This window comes from Chlorocebus sabaeus, chromosome 9, assembly GCF_047675955.1.
Source record: "Chlorocebus sabaeus isolate Y175 chromosome 9, mChlSab1.0.hap1, whole genome shotgun sequence".
NCBI classification, from domain to species: Eukaryota; Metazoa; Chordata; class Mammalia; order Primates; family Cercopithecidae; genus Chlorocebus; species Chlorocebus sabaeus.
This window is the reverse complement of record NC_132912.1, coordinates 96,493,843-96,517,848: the sequence shown is the minus strand read 5'-3', so window position 1 is coordinate 96,517,848 and position 24,006 is coordinate 96,493,843. Positions and strand designations below refer to the sequence as shown.

At 40.9% G+C, this 24,006-nt stretch overlaps 1 protein-coding gene across 2 annotated transcripts in view; it reads right to left on the bottom strand.

Moving 5' to 3' along the window:
* Positions 1-3,328: 3,328 nt before the first annotated feature.
* Positions 3,329-24,006, bottom strand: part of LGI1 (leucine rich glioma inactivated 1) — a 39,798-nt gene continuing 19,120 nt past the window's right edge. The window contains exons 3-8 of one of the 2 annotated variants that reach the window (XM_007963599.3): positions 23,379-23,450; positions 23,212-23,283; positions 10,975-11,046; positions 8,234-8,403; positions 7,791-7,955; positions 3,329-4,518 (exon numbers count right to left, since the gene is read on the bottom strand). In XM_007963599.3, coding sequence (XP_007961790.1) covers positions 3,683-4,518; positions 7,791-7,955; positions 8,234-8,403; positions 10,975-11,046; positions 23,212-23,283; positions 23,379-23,450 — 1,387 coding nt within the window. In that variant the 3' untranslated portion in view covers positions 3,329-3,682. The remainder of the gene's footprint in view (positions 4,519-7,790; positions 7,956-8,233; positions 8,404-10,974; positions 11,047-23,211; positions 23,284-23,378; positions 23,451-24,006) is intronic. The other variant, XM_007963600.3, reaches the window with a different exon arrangement.

Sequence of the window (24,006 nt, the reverse complement as noted above, 5' to 3'; positions counted from 1 at the left end):
TCCTCCTCCTCAGTCTTTCTTGAATTAATTTTCTTGGACTTCTCCTTACCCCTCATCAATCTTCCCATCTACATGCCAAGTTCTAATCAGATAGTGAATATTTGAAAAGTGGCACCACGTGATGGAGAAAGGACTGGGCTGAGTGTCAGGTTGGAACATGGTCCTAATTCAGCTAGCTTACTTCACATACACCTCTGGGTCACCAGCTTTAAGGTAAATTAGAGAGTCAGTTTGCTAGCTTCAACAGTCAGTGCTTTTCTGAAAACAAGAAGGGCTGGCTGGGTGCTTTGGCTCACACCTATAATATCAGCACTTTGGGAGGCTAAGGTGGGAGAATTTCTTGAGGCCAGGAGTTGAGATTAACCTGGGCAACATAGCAAGACCCTGTCTCTACAACAGTTTTAAAAATTAGCTGAGTGTGGTGGTACATGCCTGCAATCTCAGTTATGCAGCTGGACCCCTTAGCCCAGGAGTTTAAGGCTGTAGTGAGCTACGATTGCACCACAACATTACCGCCTGGGCAACACAGCAGGACCCGAAAATTAAAAAATAAAAACAAATAGGGCAGAATCTGGGTCTTTCAATCTCTGCATTCCTGAATTCAGCACAATGCCTGGCACAAAGAACACTGATAATGTATTTTTTAAAAGGAGCTATTCTCAGCTGGACGTGGTGGCTTATGTCTGTAATCCCAGCACTTTGGGGGGCCAAGGTAGTGGATCACCTGAGGTCAGGAGTTCAAGACCAGCCTGACCAACATGGCAAAACTCCATCTCTACTAAAAATACAAAAAAAAAAAAAAAAAAAAAAAAAAGGCTGAGTGTGGCAGCAGGTGCCTGTAATACCAGCTACTTGGGAGGCTGAGGCAGGAGAATCGCTTGAACCTGGGAGGCGGAGGTTGCAGTGAGTCGAGATGGCGCCACTTCACTCCAGCCTGGAGTGAAGACTCCATCTCAAAATTAAAAAAAAAAAAGGAGTTATTCATCTCAGTCCATCTTCCTGGACTGAGCAAGACTCCATCTCAAAATTAAAAAAAAAAAAAAGGAGTTATTCTCTAAAAAATTAAATGATGGAGAATTACATTAAGATAATAAGGTAGAGCATGATCCCAAAGTATGCAATATTCTGAGTGTGGGGTGCCTGTTAGCAATAACTATCACTCGGTAAGTGCTTAGTTGTGCCAGTTCCATGTTAAGTATTCTACTGCTGTTGTGTAACAAATCACCCAAAAACTTAGCCATTTAAAACAATTTAAGCCATTTTATTATGCTCATAGAGTCCGTGGGTCAGGCATTTGCACAGGACACAGTGGGGATGGCTTGTCTCTGCTCTGCAATGTCTGGAGCCTCTGCTGGGAAGATCTGAAGTCTGGTAGTGACTTGTCAGCTGGGGCTGGGATCACCCAGAGGCATCTTCACTCACAGAACCGGTGGCTGAGGATGGCCTTGGCTGGGTCTGTTGACCAAGGCACCTATGTGTGGTTTCTCCATGGGGGCTGGGCTTCATCACAGAACGGTAGCCTCAGGCTAGTAGGACTTTTGAAGGTGGCTGCTCACAGCTCCAAAATCAAGTGTCCCAGTTTACAAGGTAGGAGAGAAGCTTCATCATTTTTATGACCTAGCCTCAGAAATCAACTATATGATTCCCACCACATTCTATTACGAGCAAGTCATAAATTCATTCATGTTTAAGAGTAGGTGAACTAGGTACTGCCTCTTGAGGGGATGGGGGAAAGGCTGTCACAGAGCACATGGGATGGCAGCTATTGGTGTGGTCATATCTGGGAAATAAAATCCGCCGTGCATGTACTGTCTCATTTAATCCTTCCATTATCTTTGGAAGTAGGCATTATTGTCCCTCTTTACATGGAAAGAAACTGAGGCTCAGAGGGGCTAAGCAACTGGCCTGTGGACAAGGCCAGTACATGGCAGAGCTGGAGTTCAACCTAGCCTGTACAGAGCAGGTGTTCTCCAATAGCGTATGATGCTGCTTACAGGAAAAGGGAACTGAAAAAAATAAGACATTCAAAGGCCAGTTTGGGAGTGAGGTATTCTTCTCTCCCATAATCCTGATGTCAGAGTTATTATCTTTCCCATATGGGAATCTGATTCCTGTGCATAACTCTCCAGGGAACTGCTTCACAGAAACTATGTTAAGTATGTATGTACCTTTGATGCCTCAAGTCTTCCAGATATGCACCGTGTGCCAGGGGCTGCTGTCTGCCCTTCCCGACCACACTTACATGGCAAAAGAGTCCAGCAAACAATGAGCAGGAGCAAGCTCTGACCGCCTCTGTGAAGGCAGCACACAGAACCAGTTCGTGCCAGGAATATCTTCTCTGCCATGATCCCCCTTTGAAATTACATCTTCCCTTTAAGTTCAAACAAGAACCTAGACTTCCAGAAAGTCATCTTGATACTCCCAGGATACTTATAATCTGGAATGTTTAGAAGGTACTTGGCACTCACTGCTTGCTCTGTAGGTTTTTTGTGTTGTAACACCCCAGTTAGTCTTCTAAGGCCTCAGAGGGCAAGGTCCATGCCCTATTCTGCCTCAGTCCCCCACCCCTGCTGAACAATACCCCATTCTTAGGAGGTAGGCAATAATTAGGTCAAAAGGCCTCAGAAAGTTTATTATGATATTATAACAGGAGGACACATTTTTTGAGAGCCTACTGTATCACAGGCATTGTGCTAATGACCCATGTGATCCAGAAGCAGAAATTTAGAAAATCAGATATGAGCCTTTTGGGCACTCTGCAGCAGGTAAATAACAAATCAAAATTGTATCTAGAAGTGAAGCATCCTTGGTCAGATTAAGAGGCCTTCATGACAGGTACATTTGAGGCAAACGCTGTAAGGTTACAATCTCTATCAGCTGTCAGATGTTTAGGAAGACCCTAAATAGAGTATTGAGATCCTAATTCTTGATTTTACTTTCTCCTAGAAGTTGTCTGAGTGATGATTTTAGCTGGGGCTATCAGTCAGGAAAGGACGGGTCTTGTTGTCACTAATTTCAAATCAGTCCTCTTGTAGTAGGCAAATTTCTCTACCTTTCTTTTAATTTGTCACCATTTCACCTCAAATTATCCCGAAAGGCCATGACCTTTGGAAATACCTTTGAATGTTCAAAATCATCTGATCCAGCCACATATAAACCTAGTCATAAATTATGGGTAATCAATATCAGATTACCCATAATTTTATCTTCACTCATTCTTCACACTGTAAATCCTTGATCCAAATACAAAGCTATTATATAAAACTATTTCTTCAACAAACCAACAAGAAGAATAAAACAGCTCCTGTAAATAATTACCTTTGGGATATGAAAGAAAATGTAAACATTTTATTTGGCAGTTGTTTCTGAACACATGAATAAATAAATGGAAAAGTACATATTAATATTTCTTTTTGGAGTAACAGATACCATTAAACGCTTATTTACACATCTTCACTGCAAAGAACAGTTACACAATTAAATTTTGTCTTATAAAAGGTAACTTCCCACGTCACTGGACTGGACAGTTAAGGATGGAGATACTGGTAGTGCTTGGTTCTAGCAGTCTCAATGTTTGAAAGGCATTCATTTGCAAGTGTAATAAGAAGAGTCATCATGCATTGAGTTCATCCAGGTCATGTACTGTAGAAAATTTCTGATGGCAGCCACAGAATTTGGTGTCTCATGCGCTTAAGTCAACTATGACATGTTTGTAAATCTGTGTATTTCCCTTAAAACTGGAAGCAAAAAGAAAATTACGCTTATTAATGGACACATGTGTGAATGATCTTGGTGCCTGAACATTTAATTCCTGAAATTTCACAAATTTGGCTTTTTCTGCATCCCAGTTATACACTTGAGTAAAGGAGTAATCACTTCCAAGAATTGCATATTGGTAATTATTTATCTGAAGAGGCTGGAACACCATGGATCCTCGCGACGGCATCCTCTGAATATCCTGGAACGAGGAGCCTCCCCATTTCATGACTTTGGAATCACCAATGAATCTTGTCAAGCAAATGTACACGTCCCCTTTCACTGAGAAGTGCTTCACTGCGTACACATCCTCCATGTTAGGAATGTCAGTTTGGTTGGTGAATAATTGTGTTGCTTTGTTCCACTGATAAATTACAGGACGCTGGGAACTACTGGACAGAATTAAATGAGGCGTTCTGAGTGTCTGAGGTGTTCTGACTATTTCTAGATATTCCACATCAGTGTCCCTGTACCACGCGTGTAAGGATTGATGGGAGTAGAATCCGTTTCCGTTCCATTTGTAAATGGTAGTAAAACCAGCTTTTGAACTGTCAGCAACAACAAAGTACCAGTTGTTTTCAATCTTGAATGTTTCAATGTCATTGGGTTTTCGGATTTTGAGAATTTCAATATCCTGGATTTTTATGAATTTATTTGCAAAACTGTCTCGCTTATAGATGTGAGAGCCACCAAACAGCTGGGCCACAATAACATAGAGCTGAGTTTCAATGACTATAGGCTTGCATACTACAGTGGATGTGCCTGGGAAAAGACAAAGGAGAGGTTAGTTGTGTGGCCATCTTCTTTTGGAACATGTAAACATGCAGGCTGGGGCCATACAACTTCCACCCAAATCAGCCTGAAACAAGAGATCTCCTTGGTTGATTAGGCAAGGCTGGTCTCCAAAGCCCAATGGCAGCAGTGTCCTGAAGTTCTGTGCCTTTGTGCCTCGTGGGGCCTTGTTACCAACAATTAAGTTGTTAACATCATATCCAGCCTGCTCTAGACGTTCAGGACACACAGCTATGGCCCGAGTGTTCTCTTATTTCTTGCAGAAAGAAAGCATTACTTTCCCTGACATATTATGAGTTAATCATAATTCTAATGAAAACTACTGTTTACTGAGCATCTATTATGTGCTTTCTCAATTTACCTCATTAATTTTCCCAACAATCTTAAGAGATAAATAGTATCTCTTTTTCCACATGAGTAAACTGAAGCTCAGAGAGGCTGTTTTGGTAGCAGAAGGCAGAGTTGGGGATTCAAAGTCAGGCCTACCAGCGTGTCTATGCTTTTAACCCAAGCTGGGGACAAGTTAGCTATTCCAGGACTTCAAATTTGGGTTATCTAAGATCTTAGGTAACCAAAGGCTAGCATTGTGGTCTGGGTAGCCCATGGCTCTACTGTAATTGTTTTGCTCTAAGTCTGAACTGCTTCCTGCTCTAGAATAACTCGCCTTTCCCCTGCAAAGAAAGGAGATGCCACCTTTCACTTTTCTGGAGCTTTAGGTCACTGGTGGCAGGAGTGAAGAGAAGGAAGAGGAATGTTTAAGAAAATCGAAAGATGGGGGCAGCCATGGGCAATGCTCCTGAAAGTTATTTTGGGAAATCACAGAAAATGATGTGGGATCTGTCAGTGGCCTAGCTTGATATCCTTTGGGGAAGAGTTTGACACTTATCTGACCTGTGAGATTCTGATCTCACAGAAGGAGTTTGGCTCTAGAAAATCCAGAGACAGCTGGGCAAATCTGGGCTTTAGGCCTCTTCTAACTACAGCTCTAGTGCGGGGCAGAAAGTTCTACATTAACTCTTTCTACTAATTGGCTTCATCCATAGGCAAGGTAGTTTTCTTTGTGATTCTTTTCAGGGCTAAACTGATTGTATGATCTTAAGAAAATCATTTAACTTCTCTGAGGCTCAGTTTTCTTTTCTGTACAATGAGACTTTAGACTAGATTAAGGATGGCCACCAGATTCCAACACGTACCAATACTGATTGGCTCATTGACTGTGATTGCCTGGGGAACTGTGTTGAGAAGGATTCTGTGGCCGTGTCTGCACTCTACATGAACGATTACCATGATAGATTAGTGATGCCTGTCTAGAGTGAAGGAATGGATAATGACTGAGCATGGGACACATATCTGTCATCTGCTATGGTTGGAATGTTTGTGTCCCTCCAAAATTTATGTTGTAGTTTAATCCCCAGTGTAATAGTGTTAAGAAGTGGGGTGTCTAGGAGGTGATTAGATCATGAGGACTCCACACTCATGAATGGAATTAGTGCCCTTGGAAAAGGGCTTGAACAAGTCTGTTAGATCTTTTTTTGCCCTTCTGCCATGTTAGGACATAGAGAAGGCACCGTCTTTGAAGCAGAGAGTGAACCCTCACCAGACCCTAAATCTCCTGGTGCCTTGATCATGGAGTTTCCAACCTCCAGAAGTATGAGAAATAAATTTCTGTTCTTATAAATGACCCAGTCAAGGTATTTTTTGTTACAGCAGCAAGAAGGGACTAAGACATCATCCTAGACAAGATGAGCTCTGAGGGGCCCTCTGAAATTTTGCAGATGTATGATTTATTTCTCTTGTAAGTGCTCATCTAAAGAGCCATTCAAAGAAATTGATGAACCATACACAAGTAAGAAGAGCCTGGTTTTGACTGCACAAAACCCTGCTATAGTCTACTGGAAAACTTATGGGGGACTAGGGAAACATGACCTTCTTCCTTCAGAAAGGAGGATTCTAAAAGAAAGGAGTTTCTTTTAGATTATAAAATGGTCTCAGTTTGGAAGGGATCCCTTTATTTAAGTAACCCCAGCCTTGAGCAAGCCCCAGACCTGTCTTGGTCCTTTGAGCAATGAGGATGATGGCTACCAGTAAAATCTCTCATGACCCTCCATGCCTTATCTAAAGGCTTACCTTTTATAGGGAGGTGTGAGTGCTCTTGAGAGCAGATTTAATGGTATTAGAAGCTAAAGCTGATATTAAAAATTGTAGAGGAAGCCCTATGTTCTAACTAATGACTTATAATTTTAAAAATTATTAAAATGGGAAAGAGACTTAAGAGATCAGCTAAGTAAGGCCAGGCAAGGTGCTTCACTCCTGTAATCCCAGACCTTTGGGAGGCCGAAGCAGGTGGATCACTTGAGGCCAGGAGTTTGAAACCAGCCTGACCAACTTGGCAAAACTCCATCTCTACTAAAACTACAAAAATTATCGGGGCATGGTGGCGCACGCCTGTAGTCCCAGCTACTTGGGAGGCTGAAGGACAAGAATTGCTTGAACCCAGGAGGCTGAGGTTGCAGTGACCCCAGATCATGCCACTGCACTCCAGCCTGGGCAACAGAGTGAGACTCCGTCTCAAAAAAAAAAAAAAAAAAGAAAGAATTAGATTCCATGACCAAATTAAGGGTGAAAAATACGGGAAAAATTTCCTCACTGCAGGACTTCTTGGATTCACAGATGTATGTATTATGAATCTACAAGACCAAGATATGGTTCATGAGTTTATTGAACCACAAAATCCTTTTTGTTACAAGGCATACATTAACATTTTGTAGAAGAAACGTTTGTGTAACAAAGTTTGAGACTTAGTGATCTAAAATTACCTTCTTATCTTGTAGTTAAGAAAAAGGGGTTGGGGGTATCTGTGAGTATGAGCGGCTCGCCCAAAGAGACTGTGGCAGAACCTGGACTAGAACTCCTGATTCACCATCCAATACTTTTCTTTGAAGAAAAATAATCAAATATTTACTGTTTATGTATTATACTAGACCCTATGCTAAGTTTCTTGAATATGTGTTCACATGATCTTATTAACAACCCTGTGAGTTAAGTATTAATATTATTCTCATTTTACAAGTGGGGAAATTATGGCTTAGAGAACAATCCCAGGTCATTTAGCAAATGGTAGAGTTGGAATTCAAATGACGTTAGGTCTGCTAAAGCATTCCCCTATACCACTCCTCTTTCCTTGTTGCCCTTGGCTAAAGTAATTTAACTTCCCACTCAAAATATTATTAGGCTTTTCATACCTGTAATGTTGTCATAATTCCGGAAGGTCTTTTCCACATGGTCCCATTCAAGGAAAATGCATTTTCCAGTAAAAGGCTGAGCGATGACTACATACTCATCATTCAAATAAGAAAAAGTGTCTATGGACAATGATTGATAAGGCAGGTCTTGAGATTTTGCAAATTCTGCAAAAAGAGGAAATGATAAATAACTGTGAGCTAATACCTCTTTCCTTGGCTGGATCTCAAATATTCATAAGAAATACATGTATTTCAGAGAATAGTAAAATGGCCATTTTACTTTTCTTTTAAACGCATGAAGCATTGTCAATGGTTCATCATTTTTTAAAAATTAAATTGCTCAGTTGGTTTTTAAGATATAAAAAATATCAGTTTCTGCATATGAAAAAAAAAGGTAGCTCTTATTTTAATTTTATGAGGTGGAATGATGATGAGTACATTACCTGTAATGATGCAATCGAAATCCTTGGAGGAGAGACTGTTGATTTTGCGCTTCTTGTATTCTGGGGGGCCTTCACAGTAGATGTCTTCAACAGTTGCATTGGTGTGGCCAAGCCATTCCACTAGCCATTTCAGTTTACAGTCACAATTAAATGAATTACCCCTCAGGTCCCTGAAAGACAAACTTCAGCTGCTTTTGCTGTACAAGGGCCCTACCCACACAGGAGAGAGTTGTACATGAACAATTAACATGTGCAGAATGACCTTACCCGGCTTTACATCCTGCCCTATAACCCGCCTGGAACCTGACTGACCCCTCACTTAGGGCTCAGAGACCTAGCACCATGCACACTTGAAGACTACCCAGTCAATGGAACCTCATCACTTACTCCCTCTTGGATCCCCAAGTGGCTTAGTCTAGGGCTGTGCTGTCAATAGAAACAGTATATGAACCATAAATGTAATTTAAAATTTTCTATAGCCACATTAAAAAAGTAAAAAGAAGCAGATATGATTCATTTTAATAATATGTTTTATTTAACCCAGTACATACAAAAGATTATCATTTTGACACATCATCAATATAAACATTATTGAGATATTTTACATTCCTTTTTTATACTAAGTCTTTGAAGTCCAGTGTGTATTTTATACCTATAATATATCTTAATTCAGATGCTAAATTTTACCAGAAATAGGTGATCTATATTTAGATGTCATAAAATTCATAATTGAAAAAAAAGATGTATATACCCAAATTGTTCCAAACATACTTAACATTTTCCAATAATTGAGCTGAGAATCAGCTTTTAAATTTAAATTTAACTGTTAAAAAATTAAGTAAAATTTAAAATTCAGTCTCTCAGTTGTACTAGAAGCACATTTTAGGTGCTCAGTGACCATAGATGTCTGGTGGCTACCCTATTGGACAGCACAGGTCTAAAGGACAGAATGTAGTGATTATTGTAATGTATTTAATTAAATCAAGTGAGCTGTTTGCTTCTCTTCTTCCTCACAGACATAATTAATCCTGATCCTCTTCTGTGGTCTACAAATTCAGTTTAAATAGGAAATGACTTTGACACAGCAAAGTTAGCACAGACATACAATCGCTCATGCCTGTAATAAGTTATACAGCATAGACCATTTACATTTCCACATATGACCCCAACTCACCAAGTTCTCTGTGTATTTGCATTGCTTCTGTTCAGGAATTCCACCTCCTTTCCTGGTCACACAGAATTCTTAAGATAGGTGCTGCCTACTCTTCACACCGCACATAAATAATTTTTAAACGCCCAAACATTTAAAAATGTTTTTTAGAGGATACTTTCAAGAAAGCCAAGAAATCCACTAAAAGGCAAGTTGGCATGGATCCTTGTACTTCTAAGATAATTCTTGATTTGGGCATATTAGAGTAGGTCCAAAAGGCTAAACCCATCTTGGGATTCCCTGGAGAGACTGAGCCAATTTCAATATTTTTTTGTTTTGTTTTTCACTAGTGTAGGGTATAGACTGACACAAAAATGGGGTAAAGGATCCCCAATGAGCTACATCCCACGTCACCCATGGAGTGTGTTCTAACTTCCAAGACACTCCCAGAACTGACCTAGTCTCCCAGGAGAACTCTGACCCACACTAATGAGTGGCAACCTTTCAGGCTACTGTAAACCAGAGAAGATAACTATGGTCTGTCCAGGACTCTCTTGGAAGAATCCTGATTTGGGCGTTCTCCTGGAATTAAACCATCATTCAGGAATTGGGGTAATAGACATGGAGGAGGGGCTGGGGAAATACTGTAAGGAACAAAGAAAGTTTTTCATTAGGCTACTGATTTGAAGTTAAATACTGGGCTTGGAAAAAAGTACTTGACTCAGATTTTCTTTTTGTTTGTTATTGGAGAAAAGTTATTTTGAATATATAGTCTACAGCAAAGTACCTGAATACTTTTTAAAAAAAGCTTTTGTTTTCATATATCCTTTCATTTGTTCCTGTATTCCACCTTATGACATTTAAATACCTTTCTAATGTTCTGGAAGGCAAATAATGAAGCTGAATTGCTTTTGAGAGGTTTAGGCATATATTACTTGCTTTGCTTACAGCAAAATGTACAAATTCCTTGCAAAGATCTTTCACTCGGAGGCTTAAAAGTCAAAGTTTGAAAGCTCTTTTGTTTGAAAAAGGGTCAAAAATAATTAAGTTCATTCCCTTCCTGGGGCTTAAGCCAAATTCCTGGGGATTAAGCTTAGAGTTGTTGTTCAGTCTAATGAGAAAAAAGGCAAACTTTTCTCCCTTCCCCCACTTCCTGCTCCATTTCTCTGTTGACTGACCAACCCAAGGGTGTAACCTTTCATCTTTATTCTGTCAGTTTCCCAGACTCCTTTATGTTTTCCCTTTGTAGCCCTATTTCCTGGACCTCATGAGAAAAAAGGGATCTTGAAATTTCTAGCCAGGTCTTTTCCCACCCTGTCAAAGTCCCTTACCATCGCTCCCTGCCATATAGACACACACTTTGTCAAAGGAATGCCTGGGTGCCACATATTCAGAATTTCCAATGATAAATACCACAGAAGACTCAAATGTTAGTCCATGTAAATTTAAATTTTTAGCCAGTTAAAATTCAGATTTACAAATCCTAATTTTAATTTAAAAGCCAATTAAAAATTCTAGTAATCAATACCAGGCTTCCTTGTTAATGACTGCAAATTAATTAATTGTTCATTGATTTCTTAGGTCCTCTTACACATTTGTTAAAGAATCCAGGCCTTTGAAAATATCTTTTGGGAGTGTCTGGAGATTGTTGTTTGCAAGGCTCCTGGAAAAAAAAAAAAAAAGGTGATGTAAACTATAGTGATAAATTAAACAAAGGCATTTACTGATAAAGTTTAGTTATGAGTCTCTTTTGTCATTTCCAGCCTACTAAATGACTTGTGGTCCTTTTTTTACTTCTGAAATACTACTCAGATTCCTGCTGTTGTCCTTTCAGTTCCTAACCTGTTCACTTCAACACCCACTCTGTATTTATTTATTTTTATTTTTATTTCTTGAGACAAGAGTCTCGCTCTGTCACCCAGGCTGGAGTGAAGTGGTGTGACCTCAGCTCACTGAAACCTCTGCCTCCTGGATTCAAGTGATTTTCCTGCCTTAGCCCCCCATAGCTGGGATTACAGGTGCCCACCACCACACCCGGCTAATTGTCATATTTTTAGTAGAGACAGGGTTTCATCATGTTGGCCAGGCAGGTCTTGAACTCCTGAGCTTCAGTGATCTGCCTGCCTCGGCCTCCCAAAGTGCTGGGATTACAGGCGTACTCAATATTTAAACAACATTTTATGTTGGTTAAAAACAACAACGATTCCTGGGCATTGATCTTTCCATTTAGAACAGAACACGGGAGAGTCACACTCTCGGACACTCAGTCTAGGGGATATCTCCCAAATGATGACTAACCAAACTGGTGAGTGTCCATCTCCAAAATGCCCCCTCTCCTCCCACCAGGGCTGCCCCTTCCTCCTCGCTTGCTCCGGAGAGCAGTCAAACCTGCAACCCACAGTGCCAATAGTGGGTTATATAATACATAATAGTGCCAATAATACTATCCCTTCCCCAGCACATCCTTTCTCCTTTCCGAAGCCCATGCCGCCTTTTCCTTTCTAGCTCCATTCATTCCACCTCAGAAAAAAGTTTTCTTATAAATACCTATCCAACTATTCTCTTTAATCATCTCCCTCTTTCTCCTTCTTCTGGTTCTTTTCCTGTGATCACAGGAATGATTTTCCTTTTCCCTTTCTATTTGTTCTTCCACAAATCACTAGAATGATTCTAATCAAGGTTAATGAGTAAAAAATTGTCCTGATAATGCCAAGGAAAGGGAAATGTGTCCCTAGTACACAAATATAGCACAGTACTAATGCTGTATGACTGGGGAAGGTCACCAGGTAGTGTAATTTTCTGTTTTTAACCAGCACCATATATATATATACACATGTTATAAACTTTTCTTAGAGGTTTTTCTTTTCACAATAAAAATAAAAAACTAAACTAAAAGTAAAGAGCCCATACCATTAGCCTCTATACCCTTGAAAATTCTCTCGACTTCCCTTTAAAACATTCTCAAAAGTCTATGTCTTCTACCTCCACTAATTAAATATAAGATTTCTCAAGTGCAAACATTCAAGATTTTTAGAACTTATTTTTAAGTTAGTTACGTTGTTTTTCTGGGTTTTAGAAATTACTACTAGTTTGGAAAATGGTTCTCAATGAACCTTGGAATGTAAGAATAGGAACTGAGTCAGAACGTTCCATTCTCAATGGTGGTCCAATTGTGACAAAGAGCATGGCTTTTGGAGTGATTCTGAGTTACGTTTGAAACCTGACTCCAGCATTTACTGGTTGTGTGACTTTGGTAATGTAACTTCTTGGAAATTCAGTTGTTTCATTTTTAAGTGAAGATAATAATACCTTATCTCATAAGATTATTGGAAAAAGAAAATTAGATAATCAAGGATGGTGCAGGCATCTGTACTACTCTCAGTAGAGTGGCTGGCATCAGAAGAGGAGAATGGCTTCTGTATGTACATTGTCCAAGAAACAACGTTTAGAAACAGACCATACGAATGAGCTGCTATGGCTGTCCACATACAGCAAAATTAACAAAATACCACTAAGGAGGACTATTTAAGAGAATGTCTCCATAATTCATCTTACTGACTGGTGTTTGAATGAAGAGATTTTCTTATGTCTTGGACTAGTCCAGAGTCACTCCCCATGTTATGTGTCTCAGTTTATTTTCTGGCACAGTGTGGCTTAAAGTTATCATACTAACTTCTAAGTGGATGTCCCTTCCTCTGAAGCTGGCAAAAACTGCAACTGGCTGCAGGGCATAAATTTAGAGGAGGTTGAGTCACAGGACAGTGGGCATGCAATGATTAAGCAATCAAATCCTGAATTACTACTGCCAATAGGGCTATACAGGAAAAGGCACTGTGCTTGTCTTACTGTCGGAGGGGAATTCTTTTTTTTTTTTTTTTTGAGACAGGGTCTCACTTTGTTGCCCAGGCTGGAATATAGTGGCACGATCACAGCTCACTGCAGCCTCAACCTCCCTGGCTCAAGTGATCCTCTGGGCTCTGCCTCTCCAGTAGCTGGAACAACAGGTGTGTGCCACCATGCCCAACTAAGTTTTTTTTATTTGTAGAGATAGGGTCTTGCTATGTTGCTCAGGCTTGTCTTGAACTCTTGGGCTCAAGCTATCCTCATGCCTCTTCCTCCCAACGTGCTGGGATTACAGGTTTAAGCCACCTACCCTGTGGGATTCTTTTAAACAATGGGTGAATCTGGAAATTCTACTTCCTGCCCAAAGGAGCAGAGCTTTAGGCTCACATGATCCATGTGCAAGATAACCACAGAACAGATGGCAAAACAGAGCTGCTGACTGGGAGCTACGGGACTTCCGGAATGGAGAGGCAGTATTTTTGCATGACAAGATGGGGGGCTTCTAATTCACCAAAACTGTGAGATGGGGCTGAGAAAGACAGGCTGGCCCGATGGGCTGTGGAATGAGGCATTACATTTCCTGACAACTTCTTGTGACAGAGGCTCTTGCCTTGGGAACCAAAGGGTTGGGGAGGCAGGGGAGTCAGAGGGAGAAATGGTGGGTGGATTCGCTGAACCCAGTGTCAACCCTTTGCTGCTTCGCTACCAAAAATTCAATGAAATCCTTGCCCACAATGGACTGCTCTTAGAGGAGAAAGGATGAAGCTTCATGTCTAGGTTTGGTGAGTGATGGGCATGAGAAGGCTGCCTGTATTCACTAAGAGAAGCAGAATCAAGAGGAAGTAAGATTCAGACATGAGAGCGGGGCTTCCAGACACCCAAAGCCAGGGAGCTGGAGTTCAGACAGCTTCCCTAAGTCTCTGGGAGGTCCCAGTGACATCAGGGTACATTTGGATAAAAGTAAAGCAGGCAGTGGGATTTGGGCAGAGAACGACTTAGGAAAGCAATGTTGACAGAGCCTGAGAATTATTCTGCAAAAAATGTAACAGGTTGCCAGGGTGCGGTGGCTCATGCCTGTAATCCCAGGACTTTGGGAGGCAGCAGTGGGTGGATCACCTGAGGTCAGGAGTTCGAGGCCAGCCTGGGCAACATGGCAAAATCCTGTGTCTGCAAAAAATACAAAAATTAGCTGGGAGTGGTGTGTGCCTGTGGTCCTAGCTACTCTGGGAGGCTGAGGTGGGAGGATGGCTTGAGCTCAGAACTTGAGGCTGCAATGAGCCATGATTGCACCACTGCACTCCAGCCTGGGTGACACAGTGAGACCCTGTTTCAAAAAAAAAAGATATATATAAAGGATTGTGTAAATAAACGATGGTCCATATGTAACATGGAATATTTTGTAGGAGATTTTTAAAATGAGGTAGGTCTCTATGATTTAATATGAAGTGATACCTAAGTGTAGAGTGTCATCTCTCTGGAGCAAGAAGGACAGATAGATGTCTGTGGATACACAAAGAAAACTCTATCAGAAGATACAAAAACTGTTGATTGAGGTCGTATCTTGGCGTATGGTTACTGGAATCTTTCACTTTTCTATGTAAATACATATTTATGTTGTGCGTTTTTATCATCAAGCATGTATTATTATTTTATAATCAGAAGAAACAAAGAATAGAGTTGACTTTTTGAAAGGATCCTGTTACTCAGTACTTGTACATAAATATGGTTCTGTCCAGTGAGGGTTCAGTCATTCAAAATCAATCATTTGGCTGCATTCATCAACTTCCAAAGCTACCTACAGGGTTAGATTAGGAATTACTGTCACAGCCTGAACTCGGGGGCCTGAGTGGTCAGATCATGCAAATGTCTTTCACAAGACCTCCTGCAGGAGGGAGCTGCCTGTTTTCTAAAAAATTCCCATGCAGTTTCAGGCCCTCACCCTCTATGGAGATTGGGGCTACAAGGCTGTCCAGGCTTGAAGCCACTGCTATGGTTCTTTGCCCCAGCTTAAAGTCAGCTGTGATGAGGGTCTGTTGCCTCCACAAATCATCATGGGCATCTGAGGGCTTCAGGGAGATTCACTGCAGGAGAGAGCTGCTGAGGGCACTGGGACCAGGGGCACCAGGAAAAAAAAGGGCAAGTCACGCGACGTTCCCTGAAACCTCCTCAGCATTTAATCATAAAAATGGGGTAAATAGCATGAGATCTGGTGGTTATCAGGGAATTTAAACAACTAGAGAGACGGAGATAGCACTTTGTGGGTTAGAGTTAAGGTTATTTTAGGGTTTATTTTAGGATTATTTGATTCTTCAGATTCCACCTCTGCAATGAGTTTTGCTACCAGAAAGCAAAATACCTGGATAAAATTTTCGCAGTTCTGCCTTCATCCCACTCCCAGCTTCATAGAGTAGTGACTTAATATTATTATTAACTTTTCCTCAACAGAAGCTCTCGTTGCTATATGTGCTATGTGTTTGTAAAACTGGTTGTAGCTATTCTTTCCTGCATCACTTAGTGTAGTGTAATGGTTTAAGTGCCAACTTCGTCCAAATCCACCAGGGATTAAATTTGAACGTCATCACTCTTTGGAATGTGTCCTTAGCCAACTTAATTTAACCTCTCTGGGTTTCTGTTTTGACATCTGCAAAACTGAGTAAAGGGTATGAATTTCACTTATTGTGAGAATTAACACATGTAGTTACTAATATTTTTATATTCATATCTTTGCAATGGATTCCAGGAAAAACTGTATCTGCAGGTGAATTTTTAAACCTTATGTGTTAAGACCACAAAACTAATCTTTTTCTTTGTTGTTATAGTCATTAAACAGTGATATTAAATATCTAAACACTTTAAAATATTCACTTCAGGAAGCTGAGATCATCTATTCTTTCTGCCTCTCTTAGTAAGGATAATCCTATGCCTTGGTATTCTTAAAAGTTCCATCTTTTACTTTTACTAATACACATATACACATACACACATATATACACATACTACATATGCACATATATATGTAATAATAATTATTTCTTCGCTTCAAGAAAAACTGGAAAGTGCAAAAATTATTTTTTGAAAAAGGAGAGAAATAATAATTATCATAGGAGAAGTAACCACTGTTAAGATTTAGTCATGTTTTCTTCCGGCCATTAATGCAGAGCCCATCAAAAGCAAGGGATTCTGGAAAGCCATGTTGCTAGTCCTGCCCTCCAGGGTGTCTAGTCCTTCTCTTACCTCTAGAGTGTCATGACCTGAGAGAGTGTCACCCTGAATTGCGGTAGGGGACCCTCCTTCCTCTGTAAATATCTGTTAGCCAAGGGTGAGGGTTAAACAGAGCTGAATTTTAATACTAGATGTAAGAATTCTTGATTCTTAGGAATAGGAGGAAGAAAAATCATGAAGGACAGAGAGGCAAGGAGTCCCAGGTAGCCACCAGAGTTGTCAGGAAAAAGACTGTCTATATGGTATGGTTTAAGGAGTACTAGGCTCCTGCGTTGGCCGAAGCTGACCCCTTGCCAGTCAGACTCACTTTAGGACCCAGAACTCAGCCACAGAGTACAGGGGTGAGGTGAACAGGGAAGTGGATATCTGAGTTTGAGCTCTGGCCATTCCCTTTTCTATAAAGTGAATGATCACTGGGTCAGAACGATCTCCAAGTTCTATTCTTGCTCTTAAATCACATCTTTGTCATTTTCACTGAGAGGCTTATGGCTTCATCTTTAAAATTAATAGATGACACTAGGATAGGTGATTCTTTAGGCCACATACTTAGGGGTCAGTGTGTTTGACAACAGGCTTTTCCAGGAGATGGAGATCGCACTGGGTCGCACCAGAATATCCGACTGGGGTGGGGTGGAGCTGATTGGGACAAGGGTGAAGACACAGTCAGTGAGAGACTTGAGGAAACATTTATTCAATGTTCCTTTATTTCTAGGATAATTTTGCAATGAGCACTGGAAGGATGGTTCTCTTTCCATTATCTGTAGGTCTAGCATAGTGCCTGGCACAAAGTAAGCCCTCAATAGATACTTTTATTTATTTATGTATTTATTTATTTTGAGATGGAGTCTCACTCTGTCACCCAGGCTGGAATGCAGTGGCGCTACCTTGGCCCACTGCAACTTCTGCCTCCCTGGTTCAAGCAATTCTCCTGCCTCAGCCTCTTAAGTAGCTGGGATTACATGCACGCACCACCATACCTGGCTACTTTATGTGTTTTTAGTAGAGATGGAGTTTCACCATGTTGGCCAGTCTGGTCTCGAACTCCTGACCTCAAGTGATCTGCCCGCCTTGGCATCCCAAAGTGCTGGGATTACAAGCATGAGCCACCACTCATGGTCTAATAGACACTTTTAAATGAATGAATGAATGAGGCAGGCTGGAGTAGATGAGAGGAAGCGTACATATGGAAGCCTACATATCTAGGCAAAGAAAAGAGCAGAGGATGCTCCTTTGAAGTCCCCTGTGCCAAGGCACTGAGGGAGAAAGCTCAAAGCCCCATGAGTGACTAGTGCAGTCCCCACCAGCTGGTGTGGACCCCCTCAGGAAGGACCCTCCCTCCCCACAGCCCCACTGTGGTAGAAATCCCAAGGCAATGTGGAGGCTCTTTAAAGTGTGCCTTCAACTAACCACCATTCTCTAGGTCCTGATTCACAGTTTACCTAAGAAACATTCTTTAAAACAACTGAGATATTGCACAGCTCAACGTCTAGTTACCTTGAAACTGGCTGAGTAAGGTCAAGTGTTCTCAAAGGCAGATGGCCATTCCTTCTTGACAGAAATGATGACCATTTCCTGCCCTTTGGTGTTTTCATCGTTTACCCAAGAAAACCTCCAATTATGACTGTGGAAGCCACTGGAAAGTCTTCTCTCTGAGGCAACCAGACTGGCTCAAACACCACATTTGTTTCAGTGCCACCGGGCTCTTCTGCTAAGAGAGCATCGCCCACAGCCATCTGGGGTGCATCCAGCCCCTCTGCAATGCAGATTCTCAGCTTGGGTTTGTGTCTCTCTGAGCCTGCGGCGGTGCAAGTGCAGTTACTTTAATTTCATAGAAAGTGTTTAAAGGGGATATACACTCTAGCATTTAGAATCCTGATTCAGGACTAATGGAGGTTATGCAGTGAATTTTAGTGTATTCCTACACAGTGGTGCTTACTACATACCAGGCCCTGTTCTAAGCACTTTGCATATATTAACTCACTTAATCTCAAGACTTTAGGCACTAATACTCTTAATTGCCTTGTTATTCCTCATCCCATTTTAAAAGATTATTATTATAACCCCATTTTACATGCCCAGTCTGTAGCATAGTGAAGCTAAATGGCCTGCCCCAAATTCCACAGCTGTTAAGGTGCAAAGCCGAGGAATTGATCTGAGGTGGAGAAAAGTGCACTTTGAAGCCTAAAGCCTTAAAAAGGAAACCAATGGTTCAGATAAATGCCAGCTTTATTAATAAGCAGTAAATAATGGAAAATAAACTTGACCTATTGAGCTGGCAGAGAGACAGTTGAACCCAGGCAGTCTGGTGGCAGAGATCACCCTCTTAGCTGCTACATTGCACTACCTCTTTACATACATAGCAACGTGAAGGCTAAAACAAAGCATCCTGTGCAACTGATTGGGAACACGCAAGCATCCCGAGTTTGGGGACTGTTATATAGTTCTTTGTACCCCCTCAGTGCTGAGCAACCATTGGATACTCTACAATACATATAGATTGATGATAATTTTCTCCAAATATTTATATATATGCATGCAAACAATGCTGGTTCCACTGGGCCTTATCCACAGTGACACTTACATGGCACACAAAGCAATCATTACTAAAGACTCTTGGGTATTACTAGAAGCTAATACATAATGTTTGAAGACTTTGTCATCATTGGCCATAAACTAATTTTTATTCATAAACTAATTTTTTATTCATGTTTTCCTGATTACCAAAATAACATATATTCACCAGAAAAATTTAACTATACAAACGATTGCTAAAATATACAAACCATTCAAACATTAAAGTGAAACATGCATAACATTAGGACAATGATTCAAAATAAAGTAATTGAGAATCTCAGGATTTGACAGGCTTTGAAAGGACTTAACTTTAAGAAGTCTCTCTCTCTTTTTAAGGGTTAATTTGTAGGGTTTTAAGAGTTAACTTGCAGGGAAGGGGGGATCTCGCCTGATAGCCAGGTATATATAATAACTTTTTTTATTTTTATTTATTTGTTTATTTTTATTTTTGTTTTTTCTTTGAGATGGAGTCTCGCTCTTTTGACCAGGCTGGAGTGTAATGGCGCTATCTTAGCTCACTGTAAGCTCCACCTCCCGGGTTCATGTCATTCTCCCGCCTCAGCCTCCCGAGTAACTAGGACTACAGGCGCCCACCACCACGGCTGGCTAATTTTTTGTATTTTTTTAGTAGAGACGGGGTTTCACCATATTAGCCAGGATGGTCTTGATCTCCTGACCTCGTGATCTGCCCGTCTCAGCCTCCCAAAGTGCTGGGATTACAGATGTGAGCCACTGCGCCTGGCCTATAATAACTTTTAAGTTGTCCGTAAATGTCTCTTAGAAGAGAAATCTACTGACATCTCTATATAAGAAGGTGAGAAAGTGTGTTGTTCCTCTAGGCATGAACTAAATTTATGTAAATGCACAGGTAAGGGAGTGGCTTTAATGTTGGCCAGAGTGGGAACCAGCTGGACCTGAAAGTATACGTCTAATCCCAACTATCTGCATTTTGAGATGAAGTATGTGGGTAGGGTTCCTGTTTTCAGGATCTTTTCTTTCTTCTCCAGTCATATTTCCTCCTCAAATCATGTCCCATGGAAGGATCCAGCCAGCTCAGTAAAAGCTATCTGGTCCTGCTCTAACTGACACAGTGGAGATAGCACTGGACGTCTCATCAAAGACCGTGGGAGTTATCTGGCTTTACCACTTAGTAACTGGGGAGCAGCTTAAACTCATGGTGTACCTCCACTTGCTCGTTTGTCTGTGAACATAGTGCTACTGCCCTGTCTCTTTCATGGGGCCATCAGGAGACTATGATGAAGCCAAGAATATGAGAAAGCTTTGTAACCTCTTCCTGCAGCGCATGCAGGTTAGAGGGTGAGGTGCTAATTCCTCACAGCTCAAATGTTTGCCTTGATTGGGAAGGATTGATCTGAGGTGGAGAAAAGTGCACTTTGAAGCCTAATGTCTTAAAAAGGAAACTAATGGCTCAGACAAATGCCAGATTTATTAATAAGCCATAAATAATGGAAAATGAACCTGACTTACTGAGTCGGCAGAGGGAAATTTGGGTTTCAGATCCTCCCTACTCCATCTCTCCTTGAAAGACAGAAAGGAAAGAGGGAAGGAATAAAAGAAGGAAGGAAGGAACAAAGAAAAGAAAGAAGGAAGGATGGAAGGAATTGTACAGTGAAGAATAGCGTAATTCAAAAGGAGAACATAACTTGGGGACAAAGGCCCTCAGTGAGAACATATTTGTCCAATTTCTCTTGCTAGGCTGAGCTTCTCTAAGGTGGGACTAGATCTTACTCATCTTTGTAGGCCCTACTCCTTGTAAAGCATGTGTCACATCCTAGAAACTATTTAAGATGAACCATATGGCATTGCCATTTTTGTAGATAAAAAATAGCCTAACATTGGCAATGCCATATGAGTCAACCTAATAAGTGTTAGCTAAAGATGCAAGAGACCTAAGGGTCATATTCATTTAGCCAGCCTTAACCCCTGTTCCCTCATAACACCTTCCCACCTCCAGCACCAGCTCAGAGAGGTGGGACTTCTCTTTCACTGCCTGTAAGAGTCATGCCTCTCTTTGAGGGCTTGAACCTGAAATTTTCTGGATATTAAGTATATTCTGTACCAGTCTCTCTCTCTTATGGGCTCCATACTGCTAAAGAAAGGGCATCATTAAGACCCACATTTAAATTCCCATTTCATTTGATAAACATAATAGGTTCCACTAAACAAAATGGGTGTCCTACACTAGGATGTCAAACAGACTTTTTTCTTTGCCTTTTTCCTCTTCCCCTTCCCTTCTTCCTCTCCCTTCCCTTCTTCTCTCCTCTCATCTTCTTTCCTCTTTTTCTTTCTTCCTCCCTCCTTTCCTCTCTCCTCCCTTCCTTCCCTCCCCTCGCCTTCTCCCTCCCTTCCTTCCTTCCCTCCTTCCTTCCTTCCAAGACAGGGAAACATTTTTTCCTGTTCTGTACATGAAGCCTGAAGGAAACCACAGGCTTTTAGGCTGGAGAGGAGACACAGCTGAATGAATTGGGCAAGTGAAGCTTATATCTGGGTTCCTCAAAAGGACACCTGAGTCCTACATCCTCCCTACAGCTCTCATGATGCTAAGCATTGGACAGAGGCCATGTGGATTGGGATGTATGTGAATCTAGTGGATTTCAAGTTGAGGTCATGAACTTCCATTTCTCCTTCCATATATTTGCTTCTTTTGTTTAATTTTGTCTGAAAAACGAGGTTTGGCAGTGTTGGGCTCTGTGATAAAACTGCATAACGTTTATTCTGTAAACAGCCATCTTTGCATCATATCATGTCATTGACATGAAGAGTAGTATTGCAAACACTGTTTTTTTTTATTATAATAACTCTATACAGAAGCCTTGAAAGGTATGATTTTGTGAAATATATCTGGTCATTAGCTTCTCTTTGCTACAAAACAAGCAACAGGAGAGAAAGGGGCCTGGTGGAGGCAGAGGGACAACCGCATGGACACGCTGGAAATCAGGCTCAGTCAAAGGACAGTAATTTTTGTCTCCTTTGTTCCCTGCTGCCTCCTAGGGCCTAGAGCAGAGCTGGGAATGAAGTCTGATGAGAGAACAGGTTAAACATAACAGAATGACTATGACACTTGGATCTCTTGCATCTGTGTCTAGAACTGATAAGATACATATTAGGTAGGTTGAGAAACAGCTGTTGAAAGGATGAAGAGTCACTGCAATTCAACTATTAAGTAGATGTTCTCATAATTCCATAACTGATCAGCTCATGAGGCATCTATCCCTTCCAAGACTGTTTCCTCATTTCTGAAAAGGGGATTATTGTGCCTGTTTGGCAGGATTATTGAGAGGATTAAATGAAAAGTGATGTAAATGTTAGTGCCTTTTCTTTCTATGTGCTTCTAGTTTCCTTAAAATAATCTGTCCCTATGTAAGAGTGTGTATGTGTGTGTGCATGTGCGTGTGCATGCACGTGTGTGCCTGCGTGTGTGTGTGTGTGTGCGAATGTGTCTGTAGAGGGTGAGGGAGGCTAGAAGAAACAAGTTGTTCGGGTCATGTTGTTCAGGGTTTCTCAACCTGCCCACAATGCCACTTTAGGCTGGATAATTCTTTATTGTGAGGGGCTGTCCTATGCAGTAGATGTTTAGAAGAATCCCTGCCTTTTACCCACTAGATGCCAGTTACATCCCCCAGTTGTGACAACCAAACATGTCTCTAGATATTGCCAAATGTTCCCTGGGAGACAAAATTGTTCCCTGTTAAGAACAACTGCTGTTAGCTGTAATCACCCATTGAATAATTAAATATTTCACTGATAAACAAGTTGATCTGGTATTATGAAGACATCGTCTGTGGCTATATTATGTTTAAATGTATATAAAGTGAGGGCTTATAGAGGAAAAAGAAAAGCTGATATCAAATTACATAGTCAACCCATAATGATTCATGAAGCAAGTAATGATGTAGATAATAAAAAAAGTTATTTCAGGCACACAATTTCCCTGCATTAGATTGCTTTTCTAATTATGGTTGGTTTAGGATACAAATATCAATAGTAATCAATTTCTTGAACACCCTCTGACAGATGACAGGGAAAGATGGCAAGTGTGCATGGAGAGAAATCATTTGGGTTTCTTAAATTTTTATGGACACTCATAAAGTAGGTGCATCAACCACAGGTGATCAAACTGCATTGTCCATTAGCAAGCTTAAAAAGTAATAGCAATATTCATACTTACAAGTGAATTAATGACTTTAGTCCCCGGAAAGTATGTCTTGAAATTGACTTGATGTTGTTGTTTTCTATGAATCTGCAATAAGTTATAATATTTTTTGTCAAACAGTTACAGGAACTTGAGAGTACTTGTCCTGAATCATCATGTTTAAAAAAAGCTTTTTTACTTACAAATACTCTAGATGTGGAAGACCAATAAAAGCATCATCACTGATCACATCAAAGGAGTTCGATGTGAATAACCTGCCCAGAAAAAGTACACAATGAAAATGGTGAAACTGACAGATTGTCAATCTTGGCTGCTTTTATCTCTCAGAAAAATGAGTGGGAGTTGTATACAGAAAAATGTCTGCATGGCTGTCTGCTACAGTGTTAGTTATGCAGATAATCTATGCAGCATTTTTTTACTCCTAATCATCTCCTCTTCAAAGGCTCATCAAGGGGTGCCTGGTGCCCCACTCCTCACAATGACTGCCACCTGCCCTGGGTGATATTTTGAGATACAATCAGAGCAGCCAAAGCAACATTTTACATATTTTCATGACAAAGGCACTAATAATCTTTTCTACTTGTTCTAGAAACCTCTGGAGTGTTCTGACTGGCAAAAACAATGGTGCTTGGGGTTTTGAGCCTGGGAAACCTAAAAAAATTAAGCTGCATGCCCAGTTGTGCTGTGATATCTCATAATAGACAGGCAGTTGACACTGGCTCCATGAACGCCAACCAGCCTCCTCCTTTGCAAATAGACTGAAAATGGGAAACATGAGGTTCGGGAAGAGTCTTAGACCCATTTTATCAC